This window comes from Eumetopias jubatus, unplaced genomic scaffold, assembly GCF_037043125.1.
Source record: "Eumetopias jubatus isolate StellerSeaLion01/CBP00866 unplaced genomic scaffold, mEumJub1_p1.0 scaffold_15, whole genome shotgun sequence".
NCBI classification, from domain to species: Eukaryota; Metazoa; Chordata; class Mammalia; order Carnivora; family Otariidae; genus Eumetopias; species Eumetopias jubatus.
Window position 1 is genome coordinate 32412565 of NW_028274821.1, and position 19692 is coordinate 32432256.

The 19692-nt window shown below is 36.5% G+C and overlaps 1 protein-coding gene across 6 annotated transcripts in view; it reads left to right on the forward strand.

Moving 5' to 3' along the window:
• The window catches only part of UHRF2 (ubiquitin like with PHD and ring finger domains 2), a 138055-nt gene that overhangs the window by 17957 nt on the left and 100406 nt on the right, over nucleotides 1–19692 (forward strand). For all 6 annotated transcript variants that reach the window (XR_015766877.1, XM_088019013.1, XM_028107250.2 and 3 more), the window contains 2 exons: nucleotides 666–925; nucleotides 18929–19147. Coding sequence is in view for 5 of the 6 variants with exons in the window: in XM_088019013.1 (XP_087875139.1) it covers nucleotides 666–925; nucleotides 18929–19147 (479 nt within the window). In the remaining variant the exon portion in view is untranslated. The remainder of the gene's footprint in view (nucleotides 1–665; nucleotides 926–18928; nucleotides 19148–19692) is intronic.

Genomic DNA, 19692 nt, shown 5'->3' on the forward strand with positions numbered 1-19692 from the left:
TAGATTGCATATTTTAGTTCTGGATTATCCACTAGACTTGAATACGTCTATTTTGCATCTTACAGCTCTGTTCTCTTTATTTTCTACTTTGAGGTACTAAATAATGCATTTGCTAGTGACTTATTAACTGGTGATAGAACCTACCCCATTTTGTATAGCTGGGTTTGCTAGATTCTTCCCTTTATACATGAGTATAATTCCCCCATGTTCAAGTTTTTTTCTGATACTTAACTGTTTTCTGTTTGACTATAAGTTATCTCTAGGATTCTGAAGAAATTAATGAAGCAAATCAATAACAGCCACAATCCTGTGTCCCGGATTTTCACTAAGTGACATTCTTATTTAATGACTTGCTAGAACAACACTTTAGGTACATAAGAATGATATTTTTAAAAGTCTAATGTAGACCCAGGCAAAGAGTAAAGAAAATATCTATTTCGTTGAATGAAATGGGAAGGAAAGTTAATTTTCATAATAGTAAATAACAGATTTGACAGTATAATCCAAAAAGAATAGTTTTGATCTAATCTTTCTAATTACTTTAAACAGGAATAGCTGCAAATGTTGTTAACCATGATAACTCTCAAAATAACTTGAGTTATAGTATGGTTTTTGAAGCAATAGATGAAATTAAGCTTCATTAACTAATTTTAAACTTTTTTTAGGTAAATGAATTGGTGGATGCCAGAGATGTCGGCCTTGGTGCTTGGTTTGAAGCCCGTATACGTAGTGTTACTAGAGCTTCTGATGGACATTCACGTGGCAAAACTCCACTGAAGAATGGCAGTTCTTGTAAAAGGACTAATGGAAATGTAAATCATAATTCCAAAGAGAACACAAATAAATTGGACAGTGTACCCTCTACGTCTAATTCAGACTCTGTTGCTGCTGATGAAGACGTTATTTATCATATCGAGTATGATGAGTAAGTGCTCATGCTGTTGAGGACTTCGTTCATATTTTTGTTTATAGAAGCAAAGCCTTCCATTTCAAGATTGTTTTCAATAGTCTTTCTGAAGAAATCTTTTAGGGGTCATATTCAGTCTGTTACCCTTTTAGTGGTTACTGTAACAAGGGCTTAATGCTCAGTCATCTCTGGCTCCTAAATGGTTTGTAGTTTTTCGTATCTTAATGCCTGGCTTAATTTAGTGTGTAAGGGTTTGTCTCTTCCTCTCTGATCTAGTTTTTGGTTTTTTGTTTTGAGTTTTTTGTTTGGTTTTGGTTTTGTTTTGGTATGTAATAACATGTAGAGTAGAGCTATTAGGATAAGGTTGAAATGTTTTTTAAATAGTTTATTGAGAAGATTAACATACACAGTTTACTCATTTAAAGGGTACAATTCACTGTTACTAGTGTATTCACAGGATTGTTCTTTACCACAAACCACTTTTAGAACATCTTTATCCCCTCCCCACAAAAAAACCCCATACCCAGCACTCCCCCCCAATAAAATGTTTTTAAATGTTCTTTTTTTATTTTTATTTTCTTTTAAGATTTTATTCATTTATTTGTCAGCACATGCCTGTGAGTGCACAAGCAGGGGGAGAGGCAGGCAGAGGGAGAGGTAGGCTCCACACTGAGCAAGGAGCCCGACGCGGGACTCAATGCCAGGACCCTGGGATCATGACCTGAGCTGAAGGCAGATGCTTAATCGACTGAGCCACCTACGCATACTGTTTTTAAATGTTCTTATGAAAACAGTATTACGAATTTGCCTTGAGTACCAAGATTCTAAAATTGATTTTTTTTTTTTAAACCTGTTTTCAAAATTCTAGTATAAAAGTTACCATTGGGGCAGATTTAGTATTTATTCAACACACTAAATGAACTTGTCATCACTCGAGTGATAACCTTAATATGCATGGAAAATATTAGGCTACCAAATCTTTATCAAGTATAAGAGTTCAAGATCCTAAAATGGTTTTAATTACCCCCCCCCCAATACAGTGGTGTGAAAGACTTTGATGTTAACCTCGATTTCCAGGATGCCTAGAAAGGGGTCAGAGGTAGATCTCATTAGTCATTACGTTTCTGATATATCCTGTGGTTGTGGCTAACTTGCCAACGTTGCTTATTTCAAATGAGACTTCATACAATAAATAGAATATCATGTAACCAGCATGTTGAATGAATATTAAGATCTGGGATTGGCCAGGACTGGCAATGTTGGCAAATCGAGTCTGGGTTGGAAAGGGATTAGAGTTGGTGTGTTGATAGCAATCCGTCTCTGAGTTTGTGAATGCTGTGACAGAGTATTGGGGACTGTAGCTATCTGTATATCTGCTATCAACAAGTAGAGTTCTCGATTTGCTTTGAGTTTTATTTCTTAGAGAATAGAAGAAAAGTTATTTGGCAAAAAATATTGTACAGAATGTCAGAGCAGAGAAATAGTGTAATCTTTAAACAGTAAGTGAACTAAGGCTTATTAAATTTTTAAGTTTTAGGCAACTATTGGTTTTGGAGTAAGACTTTCCAAGGATAGGCCTGAGTTTGGTGTAATGTTAGGGCACAAATCACTATACCTTAGCATTTATTTGGCTGTTTTTTTGTGGTTTTTTGTTTTTGTTTTTGGAAGGAGAAATTTGATTAGAATAAATGTTAGAGTCTAAATCCAACATGTATGAGAAGACTAAAATTATTTGTCCTAAATACTTTTGTGATAGAATTAAATGTTTCACTGCTGGCAACTTAAAGAAAGCTTAAGTGGTAGGTGAATGTCATTCACATCTTTAAAAAGAGAAAAAGACTATATAAAACAAAGTATAAAAATGGATGAGCTTTTGGATGAGTCTCAAGTAACAGAAGTCTGGTGTAGGCACCTAGAAAGAATCATGACCCAGTATGGATAACAAATCCTGTTAAAGTTTTATTCCTCATGGTTATTGGAAAGTAAGTTAAAAATAAAGTGCCTGTTGATCTCAATAAGTTAATAAACAAGTTCTTGATTCCTTGGTTGGAGGATGTATGAGGAGTGCTGTTGGAGTGGGGTTTTTTTGTTTTTGTTTTTTTTTTGAGTAGTAAGCTCCAAGTGAGTCAATAGAATGTGGCTATTAAATAGTTATATTGTAAGGATGTTTTATCAAAAGATAGCTAGAATAAGCAGGGTAATGTTACTGTTGTACTGACCTGATTATTCCCTACTTGGAATATTATTTTCCATCTCTCATGCTCTAAGAATACCAACAAGACAAGACCTGGTACATCTTCAGAGTAGAACCCACAATGTAAAATTATCATGAAAAGTAACTGAAAGAACTAAGTATTTAGCTTAAAAAGACATGGATCATTATAGCTTTCACATTTTAAAAGTTCTGTGTAGGAGAAATTCTTTACAACATAGATGGTAGATTTAGGATAACCTAAACTTCAAACCAGTCAAATCTCTAAAGAGAGAATGGTCTGCCCTGAACAGTGAGCAGTAAACAAGCATTGGCCATCTTCAGTCATATAGACTGGGAGATTTAGTAGAGATGTTACATTGCAAAGAGAACTTATAAAGTTTAAGTGATTAGATTAAGTGACCCCTAACTTAGAATAATTTTTACTTCTGTGACAGAAGTTCTCAGTTTTTTTGGACTTATGCTTACTTAAATAGGCATTAAGTATTTATAGGCTACCATCCCATTCCGTTTTTGGTACTGATTAAGTGTTGTCATTTCCCTCGGTGAACTAACCTCATTTCTCTCCTGTTCGAGTAAATTGAAAGTAATCTGCTTAATTAATAATCATACCTCCAAACCTCTGAGTATAATAGTGTAATTTGAGCAGGCTGTCACTTAGCCAGGGCAGAGAGGTATGTGTGACCAAGGAACCCCAAAAAGCCAAATAAAATCTAGTGGTAGACATGGTCCTAAAACATAAATGAAATTTGTTTTCCTAATCTTCATTTTTCCTTTCAAAAATGAAAGATTAAAACCTTGTAAATTCATAAACTTATTGAGATTTATCTGAAATATTTTAAGATTTAAGAGTTTTACTGTTTGTAAGGGTTTTTTTTTTTTTTTAAGATTTATTTGAGAGAGCTCGTGCACTCACTAGCAGGGGGAGGAGCAGAGGGAGAGGGAGAAGCAGCCTCCTGGTTGAGCAGGGGGGCCCAACTCAGGGCTTGATCCCAGGACTCGGGGATCATGACCTGAACTGAAGGCAGACGCTTAACCGACTGAGCCGTCCAGGTGCCCCATAAAGGTCCCTTTCTATAGATTCTTAGATGGACATATACTGAATTGTTGAAAGCTTCTAGTGAAGATCTTGTAGTTCATCAATCATAAGGCCTAGATTAGGCTTGTCAGCTTTATGATTCACACCTACTGTGAGTAATACAAAGCAGACATGTGATGTTAACATCAAAGTGTCTGGTACAAAGTAGGTATTTGTGGGTTTTTTTTTTTTTTCTAATTGTTATTCTATACCACTTATCTGTTATCCTTGTCTTAGCAAGGGCTTTGTATTTTTAGAACTCAATGTAGTAAGTACTTGGGAGGAAAAGAGTTGGGAGTAGGAATATTAAAATTGTATGGCATAGCTTACAGCGATTTAGATTATGTTAAATCTTAGGTGCCAGACTCTGATATAACTTCTTACATGGATGCCCCTGTGATCTTTAGCATAACTACAGTGTTAGTTTCATTAACTCCCAAACGAAGATACCAAGGCTTAATTATGTAACTTGTCAAAGGTGACATCTATTAAATGCTCTGACTCCAGAGCCAAGAGTTAACCAATATGCACTATTGCCAGTCAGCCTAAACTTGGTACATGGGATTGATAGTAACCTCTGTTTCTGTTGTCTTCAAAGGTCAGCCATTTTGTATGACCTAAAGACTTACTTAGACTTTGCCTGGGATTTAAAACAGGCAGCATACATACAACTTCTGTTGAGTTTAACCCTGGGTATGTAAGCAACTGAGGCCACCATACTGAATTTAATCTCGACTCCTTATTTGGCTGCTTTATCAGTAGATAAGGGCTAAACATCTTACCCTGCTTTTGTATTAAGCAGTATCTGTTCGCAGTAGATTTGGTTTAGATTTAATTAACCAGACTAGTGGCTTTCAACCCTGGGTACACATAATTGTCTAGGACTTACCTTCAGAACTTATAGTATTCTTCTGAGGGACTCCCAGGCATTGGTGTTTACACAAGTTCCCCTGTGATTCTAACGTGCAGCTGTGGTCGAGAACAGCTGCCCTTAGGCTAGTGGTTCTCTGTATATTCCTTGGCCAGCAGCATCAGCATCACTTGTTAGAAATGTAAGTTTTTGGGCTCACTGCAGATGTAATGAATCAGTCCTGGAGTGGCCCACCAGTCTGTTTTATTTATTTATTTATTTATTTTTACCAGTCTGTTTTAATAAGTCCTCTGGGTGATTCTGCTGCACATTCATGTTTACAAACCACTCATTGATAACAGCTGATAAGGCTGGGCCAAAGGCAATTGACAGACACCTGCTACTAAAGAGCAATATGGGAAAAGGGGGTTCATAGACAGTTTGAGTAAATAGTTTATTAAAGGCCAAAGATGATATGTAATACCTGAGGAATCTGACTGTTCATCCTTATTTTGCACATGTCCAGGTGGTTTTTGGCTTGTTTTTCCCCCCATTTTGTTTTCATATAGACAAAATTATTAGAACTAAGTCTCTTTCTAAAAGAGCCATTTCAGTCAAGCTAAATTATTTGTATGTAACTTTGAATGAAGGACTATTTTCTATGCAGTCTTTATCTGTACTAACTTTGCATAGAAAGCAATGTCCATTATGTGTTTATGGAAAATTGATGTATTATGATGTGTTGGTAAATCCTTGAGTGGGGGAAAATACTCTGTAATGGTTGAATGTTTGTTCTGCGACTAATCCTGGTTTTCCTGTTAAATTAGGCTCTTAATTATACAGTTGGTCCTTCTAAGAACTTTCTGAATTTGACCTAGGGTTTAACTAGATCTCAAAATCTTCCCTGATGCTTTCTTGCTTTTAAGGTTCACAATGCACCTTTAGTTAGTCTTAGAGCCTTAAAAGTCTTAGTCTTAAATCCCATAATACAAGGTCAAACAAGTGAATTTGGGAATACTGTTCTTGTTGATTTGCTTTCTTTCTCTTTGTCTCTTTCTCTCTCTCTCTTTTTCTCTCTCTGTTTCTCTCTTTCTCTCTCTCTTTTTTTAAGATTTTATTTGAGGGGGCGCCTGAGTGGCTCAGTTGTTAAGTGTCTGCCTTCGGCTCAGGTCATGATCCCGGAGTCCTGGGATCGAGCCCCGCATCGGGCCTCCTGCTCAGCGGGAAGCCTACTTCTCCCTCTCCCACTCCCCCTGCTTGTGTTCCCTCTCTCGCTGTGTCTCTCTCTGTCAAATAAATAAAATATTAAAAAAAAAATTTTATTTGAGAAGAGAGAGTGAAAGCGCACCGAAGAACGCAAGCAGAGAAGGGCAGAGTGGGAGGGAGAGGGAGAAAGAATTTGAAGCAGACTCCACACTGAGCAGGGAGCCTGACCTGGCTTGATTCCACAACTGTGAGGTCATGACCTAAGTCTGATGCTTAACCAACTGAGCCACCCAGGTGCCCCAAGTGATTTGCTTTCTCTACTGCTTTATTAAACTTAGTCTAATGTAGAGATCTTGATTTCTAAATTTGAGCTGATTTCTGTAAAGAGAAAAGTAAGTTAGAAAACACCTCTTAATTTGATAAGAAAGTATATATGTAAAGAAGGAAAATGCTTAAACATGGAGGGTTTGGTTGTTTTGTTTTGTTTTTAGGATTTTATTTTTAAGGAATCACTACACCCAACATGGGGCTCGAACTCACAATCCCAAGATCAAGAGTTGCATGTCCCACCGACTGAGCCAGCGAGGCACTCCTTATTTCTATATTGTATCTTAAGAATGAGTAATTATTGTCTATAGCTAGGCAAAGTTGAAATCTTTAAACTGAGTAAATGATTGCTAAGAGTTTTCATAATCACATGCTCTATAGTGTTCCCATTTAAAATAGAAATGTTATTTTACCTCAGAAGCTAATGTTTTTGTTTTGACTTTTTAGTAAATTATTCCAAAGTATTCTTTTTAGTGGCACCTGGATGGCTCAGATGGTTAAGCGTCTGCCTTTGTCTTAGGTCATGATCTCCAGGTCCTGGGATCAAGCCCCCTACTAGGCTCCCAGCTCATTTGTCTGTTTCTTTCTCTCTCTCCCTCCCTCCCTCCCTCCCTCCCTCCCTCCCTCCCTCCTTCCCTCTCTCCCTCCCTCTAATGAATACATAAAAATCTTTAAAATATTCTTTTTAAAGTATAGTAGCTTAATTTAATAACTGTACAGTGTCTGACTGTTATTTTAGCAAGTACTTTACCTGGATTGTTTTATATAATCCTCATAAAAACTCAGTGAAGTGTAGATACTTCTTTTATGTGTTAAGTGGAGATAACTGAGATTTAGAGAGGTTTTAACTTGCCTGATGTTGGACAGGTAGTAAGTGGTAGACCTCAATTCACAAAAGCACATACTTGGCAACCATTCTGTCATACTATAATTTTGAGAGAAGCCTGCTTATAAAATATAATAAAACATCTATATGTAGCGTATAGGATTGTTTACATAATTAAAACTTTTTTCTGTCTCTCCAGTTATGATGTTTTTGCAGAACAGATACCTTGAACCAAAGGTTCTTTACTTGTCCATAAGTGACTGTGTGCCTTTTTCCTGTGGGGAGAATCCATTCCTCATTAGCGGTATATGACTTTTTAAATCAAATAGGTTAAACTGCTTTTTAACACAGTGTCAAGGCTCTACCATGGGATTGAGTCAAATGGAAATGTCATAGCATCACTTAGGACTTGGAGGGGAACTTATGCTAGAATATAATTATAAAAACTCATCTGGCAAGTATCTTAGTATAATGTTGTGATTGCTTTCAGCATTCTTTAAGATTTTTCAAGCTGCTCTCAGCCTATGTTGCATGTCTTTGAGTAGCCTTAATTATTGCATATAATTATATATTGCAATAAAATAAATATTGCAGTTCTGAATAAAACAAGTGGTATTTTTAGATAAAAGTTTTTTCTATAAAGTAACAAAACTGATTTTCTTGACTGTATTGATGTAGTGATCTGTTTCTGAAAGACTCCCAAAAATATTTTTTTTAAGATTTGTCAGAGAGCACACAAGCGGGGGGAGTGGCAGGCGGAGGGAGAAGCAGGCTCCCTGTTGAGCCAGGAGCCTGATGCAGGACTTGATCCCAGGACCCGGGGAACATGACCTGAGCTGAAGACAGATGCTTAACCAACTTAGCCACCCAAGTGTCCCGAGGAGTCCCAAAAACATTTTAAGCAATGTCAAAATGTAATGATTTCTGAGTTTTGATGGGAGAGAAAGAGTAGATTTTTCTTTAATCAAGTCAGTGTTCTGTTGATTTTTGAGTATAGACAGCAAGAATGAGAGGTTTAATTTCAGAACCCATGTGCAGCAACCAGTCTGCCCCATTGTTACTTGATTGGTATAATGTATTTACCAAAGACTTCAAATATTTCCTCCAACTTTCTCTGACATGCCATGTTCTGAATAGATCATAATCAAAAGGAGGGCGGAAGAAGTTAGGTCTGTGACTTTGTCATTGCTCTTCTATTGTGTTATAAGATCACTTAGTGCCTAGAAGAATGACTTTACACATATTTCACCTTTTCAAATTTGTACGTCCTCCCTTTACATTAGTGTTTATCCAAAGGTTGGTCAGCAGCGCTGCAGATTCATGGGGGAAAGATGTTTAAAATGTAGATTCCTGAGGGACACCAAAACTGACCCCCCACTCCTGCAGGGACACCAAAACCCACCCCCGCTCCTGCATAGGGTGGGCCTGGGGTAGGGCCCAAGAATCTGCTTTTCAAGTAGGTACTCCAGAGACCTGGTAAGTATTCATAGTGGTAGTTCTTTTATAATTCAGGCATTAGAATCAGAATTTGGTTTGAATTCTAGGTCTTTGGTTTATTGATAAGTCTTTTTGTTTTATTTGAACTCTTGCAGCTTTAATTTCCTCTTCTGTAAATATCTACTTGACCTATTTTTTCCCTAATAACCTTGAAAAATACCCAGTTAATAGTAGAATCAAACTTTCTGCATTTCATTAATAAAGCCAGGTTGGTAAGTACTCTTAAATACAGAGTTTTATCTTTGGCATAGGTATTTTTTAACATAATTGTTGTTTACATTAAAACAGTTATCTACCTTTGTTAATGTGTTATACAAATGAGATTTATTTCCATGTAATATGTAAAGCCCTATTACAAAATTCTTAATTGTCTGAGTATGCTTTACATTTAAGGTGTGAAACTTAATAATGTTATCTGTTAGAATAAATGCTTTTTGCACGCAGTAGGACATTAAAGATTTGCTAAAGTAGAACATGCCTCCAGGTGAATGGTGTTCTTATTTAAGCATATTAGCTCCAGGAAGCCATATTTTGAAGGAAGGTTTCAGTGATACTACTTTGCTTAATACCGTTTGAGTCTAAAATTAGTGTTAGCCTACAAGCTAACCTAAGGAAACGTAGTTTACTATATAATCTATTTTTGAAGAATACTTAATTTCCCTGAAATTTAACTCCTCAGGCTTTATTCAAGGATTGTTTTGTCAATTGAAAACAGGATTGGCTTTGGCTAAGATGGCTAAGATGTCACATAGTTAAGATTAATCAAAAGCATGTACTCCAAAGGATAGCTCTAAAAGATATCCAAATATTTGGACCAATGAAAATGTTACTGAAAAAACTTGAGCTTAGGAATTTTAAAAAATTTTAATTCCAGTATAGATAACGTACAATGTTATTTCAAGTGTACAATATAGTGATTCAACAGTAAGCTTAGGGATTTTTTTTTTTTTAAGATTTTATTTATTTATTTGACAGAGACACAAGTGAGAGGAAACACAGCAGGGGGAGTGGGAGAGGGAGAAGCAGGCTTCCTGCCAAGCAGGGAGCCCAATGCAGGACTCGATCTCAGGACCCTGGGATCATGACCTGAGCCGAAGGCAGACGCCCAACGACTGCGCCACCCAGGCGCCTCAAGCTTAGGGATTTTTAAGGGTTATCTGATTTGTCCAAACTCTAAAGGATGCAAAGTAGCTAATTAGAATAACTTATATTAGAATAACCTTGACTTTAGGTTCTGAGAACAGGAAGTCATGTACAAGAGAAAGAAGAATCCTAGTTTCATACTTCCATAGGTTATAGGATTGACCCTCAGCACCATGTAGGTAAAATTGGCCTTGATAGATTCCTACCTCTGTTTTTCAATCTTTGAGAATATTTTGAGCCCTGTTTTAGAAGTTGTTCAAGGCTCCAATACTTTCCAAAATATTTCAAATAGTCTCCTACATAGTTTTGCTCAGTGCAAATGCTGAAAGAAGTTAGTTACTTGGACCCAATTTGCAGAGGTTGTCTTCAACCATACATCGGACCTCATGGGACGGGGAGAATGCTGTATTGGGGACTGCCTGTACTTAAATTGAGTACTAGCATAATTAACAGTTGAACTGACTACAGGTTTTTTGTTTTTTTGTGTTTTTTTTTTTTTTTTTTTTAAAGAAATTTCTTATATGAGGGTTCTGGGTTTTTTTTTTTTAATTTTATTTATTTATTTGACAGAGAGAGCAAGAGAGAGAATACAAGCAGGGGGAGTGGGAGAGGGAGAAGCAGGCTCCCTGCCGAGCAGGGAGCCCGATGCGGGGCTCGATCCCAGGACCCCGGGATCATGACCTGAGCTGAAGGCAGACACCCAACGACTGAGCCACCCAGGCGCCCCAGGTTTTTTGTTTTTAAGAACATCAAAAACAATCTTTAAAAAGCCCTTATTAGCTCTTCATTGAATTCTGTGGTCCTGCTTAACTATTTCAAGGATGAAGAGGAGACATAGCAAAATCAAGAGGATCTTTCCAAAATACAGTGGTCATAGTTTATTATAGTTGATTAAGAGCCTTAGTTATTTAAAAGCAGACTTTTTTATTTAATGAGTTACATGCTTCTACATGCTACTACAAACATTTGTAGTCCTGGTATATCCCAAACCAAAGTTTGAACATGGTACCTGCTCAATGAAAACTTGTTTTTTTTACAGTCTAAGTATTGTGATAGAAATATGCACCCCTAGTTTCTAGAGTACTCTGAGAGTACAAGGTAGAGGAGATAACTTCTGTATTCCTGAAGGAAAATAGCAGGGTACCAAGGATAAAGAAGTAGGAAATAACAGGGGTTACCTGAGGGTAAAGTATTGTGGCTGGATTGTAATAGGTACATGGTAAGTAGTAAGAAGTGAAACTAAAAGTGAATAAAGACTTTCATTTAAACATGGAAGATTAAGATGCTAGTTTGTCTCCAGTCCTTAAACCTTCCTAGAATACAGTAAAAGAATCAATGCGTAAACTCCCAAGGATAAAAAAATGGGATAGGAGTAAAAGACACAGAAAAGAAAGCAACAAACTTTTGGAAGGTAAGAAGCTAATGGGTAAATGATACCTAACTTAGCAAGCCAGAGAAAACTGGAACCTAAGGATGAGAAGCCAACAACAAGCAACTAAGTTGGCATTGAAGAACCTTTGAAAGGCTCAGGCCTTGGATTTACTAGGTACCTTGGAGGTAGGCATATGAAATAAAACTGAGAACAAAAGGATTGGTTAATTTATATGAAAGATCATTTTAACCACTCCCACCCTATTCAGGGTTTACACCAAGAAAGAGGGAGACGGTGGTATTCAAGAAAACAGGAAATAATGAAGGGAGATCCCAGCATGAAGTTATGGAACAGGTCTAGGCCTACAGAGCCAGCTCTCCAGATTAGACTTAGGGTGAGATCTCTAAAAGAGATGTTTTGAAGCCAAAAAGATTGGTTGAGTGCCTGAAATGTCTGGATATACAGGAGTTTAACAACCATGGCAGAATGAAGATAAAATAATGATGCAGAACAGTTAAGCATTCAGTGGAAACCAAAACTGTGGAAGAAAGGACCAGTATTAAAGCATACTTTATTTACCTGTGATTTCTACTTAACATGTTTAAAAAATTATTAAAAAATACTTAGTTAACAAAGATTGTATAATGTGCTTAAGAGCAAGAAAAAGTTTGTCAGACCTTGCAGAAATAATGGGTTTAGACCCAGATAATCAGAGTTTGAATCCTGTCTCTGCTTCTTGTTCCTGTCCAAAAAACCCCTCTGTGCTTCATCTGTAAAATTGGGGGCGGGTGCTAGCACTTCTAAGAGTTGTTGTAAATATGTGAACACTTAAAGCAGGGCCATGTGTTACCAATTATAAGGAAGAGGAGTATGGAGACAAATGAGCTGTACACGAGGGATGGGTAGAATAATAGTTTAAAAAGCAAAGTATGAGCATGTTATTTAAAAATATGGATGTAAATAAAAAGCTGAGAATTAAAAATGGTTGTATCTGGGGAATACAGGCCAGGAATATGGTGGGCTGGGGCAGGAGACTGCTTGTCCTCATTGTAAGGCTTGAGTATTAACTTTTTGAGTTTTGTACATGTATGGGAAAACTGAAAAAGGATGAGCCTTTTGTTTGGATTTTAACTTGAACCACAAAGCACTCTATTATTTATTATAGACATCTTTACATTTATTCAGAGGTTGAGAGAACAGTATAATGAAACCATCCCCTAGCTTCAACCATTATGAACTCCTGGCCAATCTTGTTTCATCTAAACCAGCATCCCTAAGCACCACTGGATTATTTTGAAGCAAGTCCCAAACCTTATCTCATTTCAACCAGTAAATGGCCTTAGTAGCTATGGTGGGTGTACTGCTCCTCCCTTCAAGAAAAAAAAAAATTGACCAGCTGCAAGGAATAAACGCAATTAGCTGAAAACTTTTAGCAACAGCACTTTGGGGACCTGCCACAGTGTTTGAGCCAAGACCACACTCTCCCGGCACCCTCCAACCAGTGAACAAGTGTGGCCTGGCAGTTTCTGCCCACTGTGGAACCCTGTGGTCAATCTCTGTACCATAGCTCACCATTGGACTGGTCCAGACTTTGTCAGAGTTGTACCACATTCTGATGCTTTCCTTGCTTGCCCCTCCTCCTTTCTTCGCCTTTCAAAGTGACAGACATGGTCTAAGGGCTTTTGCTACCTAGTCCTACTCTTTCTCCCTATTTTTTATAGGTTCATCTTCATCTTAACATCTCAGAGCATTCAACTGGTAAAATAGCAAAAGGATTCTTATTAAAGTGTGTAAGAAAAGAACATATCAGATCTCAGACTGATTTTCTTTAAAAAGGTGTTTGTGCAGTGGACTTTAGGCTGGTGTTGAGGACTTAGCTTTCAGGAGGATTCTCCTCATTCCCTGACTTTAAAAAAAACCTCAGTGTGCCTAACCTGCAAACAATATTAGTTTGTGCTGAACACCTGCTTCTAGTCCCTAATAAAAATCGTGTATTCTTTACTGAACATACCTGGTAGATAATATTTCACATGTGTTGTCATAATTTGTTCCTGGAGGATTTAAGCACATTTTGTGTGACTCCACTGAGAGAGGATTTTGAGTTTGTACTTGGTTTCCTTTGATTTTACCCTATGTGTCTTTCTCCTTTGCTGTTTTTTGCTTTGCGTACTTTCATTGTATGTAGTAAATCATAGCTGTGGAAACAACCATATGCTGCCCTAAGAAAAAGAGTCCTGTGAGTTTCCCTAGTAAATCACTGAACCTGGAGATGGTTTTGGAGACCCTAACAAATCAACAAATCCCACATGAAATTTGTAATGATTCATAAATATGAAATAACCAGTCAATAGTCTTGTCTCTTCCAAAAATATATTTAGGTTATCCAAATAAGGATCAAAACCAAGATCTACCCATAACGTTTAATTGATGGGTTAAATCTGTGAGTTGAGACTTAACCTGTTTTTTCCTTCTTGCTAATTTATTTGTGCAAGTGACCATTTATTAAGTTTTCCCAGAGTCTGGGCTTTACTGATTACATCTCTATAGTGGTATTTAACTTTTCTCTGTTAATGTTAGTTTCCTGAAAGCTTATAATTCTATCTAGAGGTTTGATTTGATTCAAATTCTTTATCTGATAAGACTAGTTGAGAGATGATGTTTACTTATGTATTGTATAATATGGGGAGGCACATAATACCTGCTGCTTTCCTTTTTTGGGAAGGGGATCTTAAGATTCAGTGTTGTCATCCTGGTCCATTTATTGTGAAATTTGCTATTAGCTTTTAGTGGTTTAGCAGCCATTAATCTTTACCTAGATCCACTACTTTGTTGTTGCAAAAAGGTGGATGCCTCCTTTTATCTTTCCTTCATTTATTAGCTGTAATTCTTTCATAAAGAACTTTAACAACCAGTTTCACATATAGAAAGATAAACTATTGATTCCTGAACTTTTTGAGTGTTGTTTTTTAGCATCCTCCAAAGGTTGGCCAGTAAGATCTTTACTTTTAAATGTCATTATTTTTTTTTAAAGATTTTATTTAAATGTCATTATTAACTAATAGATTTTAACACATTTTTTAAAGTTCTTGGTGCCCGCATCGTCCCATCTCTGGCCTGTGGAGGCTCCTTCAAGTTCAACTTGGCATAACCGTTCTTGAGGGCTTCTTTGCATTCAGGTATAGTAGGGTGTCCCAAGCCTTCTATTTCCTGCACGTTTCTTCAAGGAGCCCTAGTTCTTATTAGAGATGGTATTTAAAGCACATAGTCTGGGCTGCTCATCGATACTTGTTTGATCATGTTTCTGGGTCTTCTCATTGGACATAGCCAGGAAATACTTAAATATACCATAGGTTTATATTGCTTTGCCAATTAAATTGAGAGTAAGGAGTTATAATTTAATCTCTTTAATCTTCCATTTATTAATTTTTTCTCTTGAAAATCATGGTTCCTAATAATAACACCATTGACTTGCCTTATCCTACTCATTGTAGTTTCAGGCTAGGCAGTAGTAATATTGCAAAAAATATGATTACTGAAAAATTGGTTTTGTTTTCTACTTTATGTCCTTAGGAAATAACCCTATTTAGGATGTATTGTTAATCTAGTGTTTTTAAGTCACTTGTAATGGTTCCTCCCTATGTAGTTAAGCCACCATGCTTAACTACATTAACTTAACATTTTTTAGGGATTTCTTATATTTTTTAAATTCGCTTTATAATTGTAAAAAACAGTACATGGTTCTATAGGTAAATCTCCCAAACAAGATACATGAAGAGAAACAGAATGCCCATCATGGTTTCTTCTATTTCTTACCTCTTTTTATAGTAACTATATTTATTAGTTTTGGTTTATCCTTCTGTTTTAAAATATAAGCATATATAATTATATATTCACACCTATTTGTATATGTATGTATACGTGTGTATGTGTGTGTGTATTTGTATTTCCACACACACTAATTAGGAAGTAAGTAGCACACTATGAACACTTTGCATCTTGCATTTTTTTTGTTGTTGTTACCAAAGCTCTCCATATAACTCCATTGTAAATACTCTGTTCCTTTTTCATGGGAGCATAGTATTCCATTATGTAATTGCACCATATGCTATTTCAAGTGGTTTTCTCCTGTAGACATTTGGTTGTTTTTAGTCCTGCTGTTACAGATAGTATAGCTATAAATAGCTTTGTGTATGGTCCTTTCATGGGGATTTTTATTTAATGTTTGGAATGGATTCCTAGAAATGGAATTCCTGGGTCAAAAGGTAAACATAGGCAATTTTGCTGGCTGTTGCTAAATTCCTCTCTACAAGGGGATAGTACTACTTTGTATTTCCATCAACAGTGTATGAGAATATTTGTTTTCCCACAACTTATGAACAGACCATTATCAAACTTTACAAAATATTTTAAGTAGATCTGTGTCTTAGACTTCAGCAAAAGTGTGATGTGGGTTTAAGATGTGATCCTAAAGACAGGGAGCTATGTTAGGCCTTGACGGTCGGCTTAGAGAAATGCAGGTCTTAATTAAGGGGGTATAGTTACATTAAAGAAATGTTAAAGGTACAGCATAAGGGGGACTTACTAACTGGATGGAGGCATTATTAGAGGAATCGGGGATAATTCTAAGTTTCTGGGAGTATAAATAGTTTCCTGTAGAGAATACTAAACATCACATTATGGGATGGGGAATTCCATCTTGGATGCCTTGAATTTGAGGTGCTTCTAAGCTATCTGTTAGATATGTAGTTGGATATATGAATCTGAAGAAAAAGGGATTATAGTGGAGCTTATGTGTCCCCATTCTGTGTGTTAGGAGGTTTGTAGATGAAGATGCCCAGGAAAAGAATAATATTTGAGCACTTGGCATCTTCTTGACTTTGATAAGAATAGTTTGTGTCCCTTCCACGTCTGTTTTTATACAGAGCATTGACTTAACATCTCTTTGGCCGAAATTAGAAAAAGTATACTTCATTTTCATGAGTTACCTTCTATAGACTAGTGTTGTATATATGTAGAATATATGTATATATAATTCTGTTATGAAACTACACAAATTTCCAGGGCAAATATAGCTTAAATTCCCTTGCTCTGATGTATGGGGTGATTTATTTTGCCTTATCTCTGATAAACATGGTTTTATATACAATTTTGATAACCAGTCAAGATTTCTACTCGAAGATATTTTCTTTCTTAGTATCTACTTAGGCAAACTTTGACAAACTTAGGCAAATGGAGAATTTTTTGGCCATTGAAATATGCTTTCTTACTGTATTAAACATACAGAAATATATAATTTGAAAATTATATTTTGGCATCGTGACATTACAGCTGAGAAAAGAATCTTACTTAAAAGAATAGTTTTCTGTCCTATGTGGTCTTAAGGATATTGAAGCAGGAAACAAGTTCACAAACTTCAAAATTAGAGAAGTCCTAAAAAAAAATCTAGTTTAACTTCACTTTACGGGAGAAATGTTAGTTATTTTTGTGACCAAACCTGTGTGAAACAACATGAGCGTATAAACACAAGTGTTTGGCTAGAGACCTAAATTTAGGTTTGACTGTTAAAAAATGGGATTGAAATGGGAGAAGAGCAGAACCATAGACATGATTTTGTACTTGTCAGTTTCTTTGGGATTATTTCTGTGGGATAATGACAGAATATTAACTGACATTTAACCCATTATGTACTGTTTGAAGCACTTTACAAGTCTTCTCATTTTAGTTCTGGAAACAACCACATGTGATACAGTTAACATTAAGCTACATTCTACATATGACAGAGGTTTAGTACGGATACAGAGTTTTCCCAAGAATATCCAGTAGTAAGAAGCTAAATTGGGAACTTAAACCCAGCCAGTGAAGACACCAGGATGATAAAGGACTCAAAACCTTTTTAAGTTGATGGAAATCCACTTAAAACATTTTTACTTAGAATATTGAGGGTGGCAGGGACATTTAGACTGTCCAGTATTAGGTCTTTTGTGGACAGAGTGTATAAATTTCTTCTTGGGACTTACTCATAAAATGAGTTTCAAAGCTTATGTATGATCCAGTATCAAGTATTTTCTCTTCCCTATGTCAGAGCTATATGAAGATAGAATGGCTTTTCTGAGGGTTAAAAGTGCCCCCTTACCACTTACTGTTCAAGCAGAGGTTACATGCTTATTTGGAAGGCTTGTGGTAGAAGGGAGTTATGGCACTAAGAAGGTAAAATGGACCAGATCTACTCTGAGGCTCTTTGCTAATCCTGAGATTGTTCTTTTTCAACTAACTAAAATATGAAGAGACTTTGTTAAATTGGATGATTAACTAAAGATCCCACCCAGGATTTATACCCATTTACTCTAAATGAGTTAGGTATTCTGTGAGAGTCCTAGGCTTGCATAGTACTTGGTTTCTTCAGAAGAACCAAGGCTTTCCTGCTAGAGCTTGCTTCCAACTTTGGACCCACTTATATTTTGAGCAGGCCACTCGGTTAAGGGTTAATGGTCTTTCCTTTGTTTCTACCTTGTTAATACTGTCACACTAGGGTATGATACTCATTCTTATAGTACACTAGGTTTATCAAACTGGAACATGCTTTTCAGTTACTGACAGGATTTGTGAAAATTGATTGCTAGGCCTCATTCCCAGATTATCTGACTCATTAGATCCGAGTGGAGCTGAAGAGTTTGCATTTGTAACATGTTCCCAGATGGTGTTGATTCTCCTGGTCTGGGGCTTATACTTTGAGAAACACTATTATAGTAGTTGAGCCTACCCCAACAGATTGAGCTTTCCAAGAGTAGGAACCAGATATTACTCATTTCTTTGCCCCCCTACTACCAAGCAATACATAAAGGTAACAGGTTTTAATTTTGTAGCAACTGTTACTGTTACATTGCTCTCTTTGGCTTGTTGATACCAGAAGTTAGGTCTAAAATTTAGGAAACTTCTAAAGCTTTAGGTTCAGATCAGGTTTCAGTTTAAGTTAAGCTTACCTTTAGAGGCACAAAACCAGGATTCTGCTAGAATTATTTCACATGGGTCCACTTTTTTTTTTTTTTTTGCCATCACTAGGCTACATGGCTACATGTAAGAACTAGAATTTTGCCTCTCTTCCTGGAAAAATGGAGGTTATTGAAACATACTGAAATGTACTAAGTTCATGTTCTGTGTATAAAGCAAACAGCAGATCTCAATGAACTGATCCCCAAGTTCAAGAACAGGTCAGCACCTGTTAAAGTAGTTTTTAAGCTTAGGTTAAGAAAATTTGGAGAAAGAAGAGCTTGTGTTTGTGTGTTTGTTTTTGTTTTTGCTTTTTTTTTTTTCTACTCCTACCCCTTAAGCTAGCAAAGAACGTCTTAATAAAATGTTAGCAAGAACTGTTTATTCTGGCAGTTACAATCATGGAAAAATACCATTTAAGTGAAATTCAGAATGATTGTTTTTATACATGTCGCATATACTTTTAGTCTTTGGTAGTAATCATAAACAGCATTCTATGATTCTTCTCTTTTTCTCTCCTCAGATATCCAGAAAGTGGTACGGTAGAAATAAATGTCAAGGATCTTCGACCACGAGCTAGAACCAATTTGAAATGGAATGAACTAAATGTCGGTGATGTGGTAATGGTTAATTACTCTGTAGAAAATCCTGGTAATAGAGGATTTTGGTTTGATGCAGAAATTACCGCATTGAAGACAATCTCAAGGACCAAAAAAGAACTTCGTGTGAATATTATCTTAGGGTAAGATTACTTACACTGGGGGTGCTTGGGTGGCTCCGTCAGTTAAGCGGCTGCCTTCAGCTTGGGTAATGTTCCCAGCATCCTGGGATTGAGCCCCTCATCGGGCTACTTGCTCAGAGGAGAGCCTGCTTCTCCCTCTCCCTCTGCCTGCCTACCACACCCCCTGCTTGTGCGCGCGCGCTCTCTCTCTCTCTCTCTCTCTCTCTGTGTCAAATAAATATCTTGAAAAAGATTACTTACACTGATGCCCTTTAGCTACTGAAGTAATCAGGGAATGTAATTTTTAGGTATTACGCACATGTTCCTTAGTAAAAAAAAAAAAAAAAGAATCTATGAAAGTTAGAAATTTATATACTAAAGGAGAACTTTTTAATATAAATTCTTGAGATTTTTTTTTTTTTTTATTAAGGTTGTCCCTTAAATGTCCATCACTGCTTTAACGCTGGAGATATTATTTGAAAGCATCTTGGAAATAACTGAATATTTTATTTGAGAAATCCTTGCTTACCTCACAGGATTCTTACGGGTAATATACAAAAGCATTT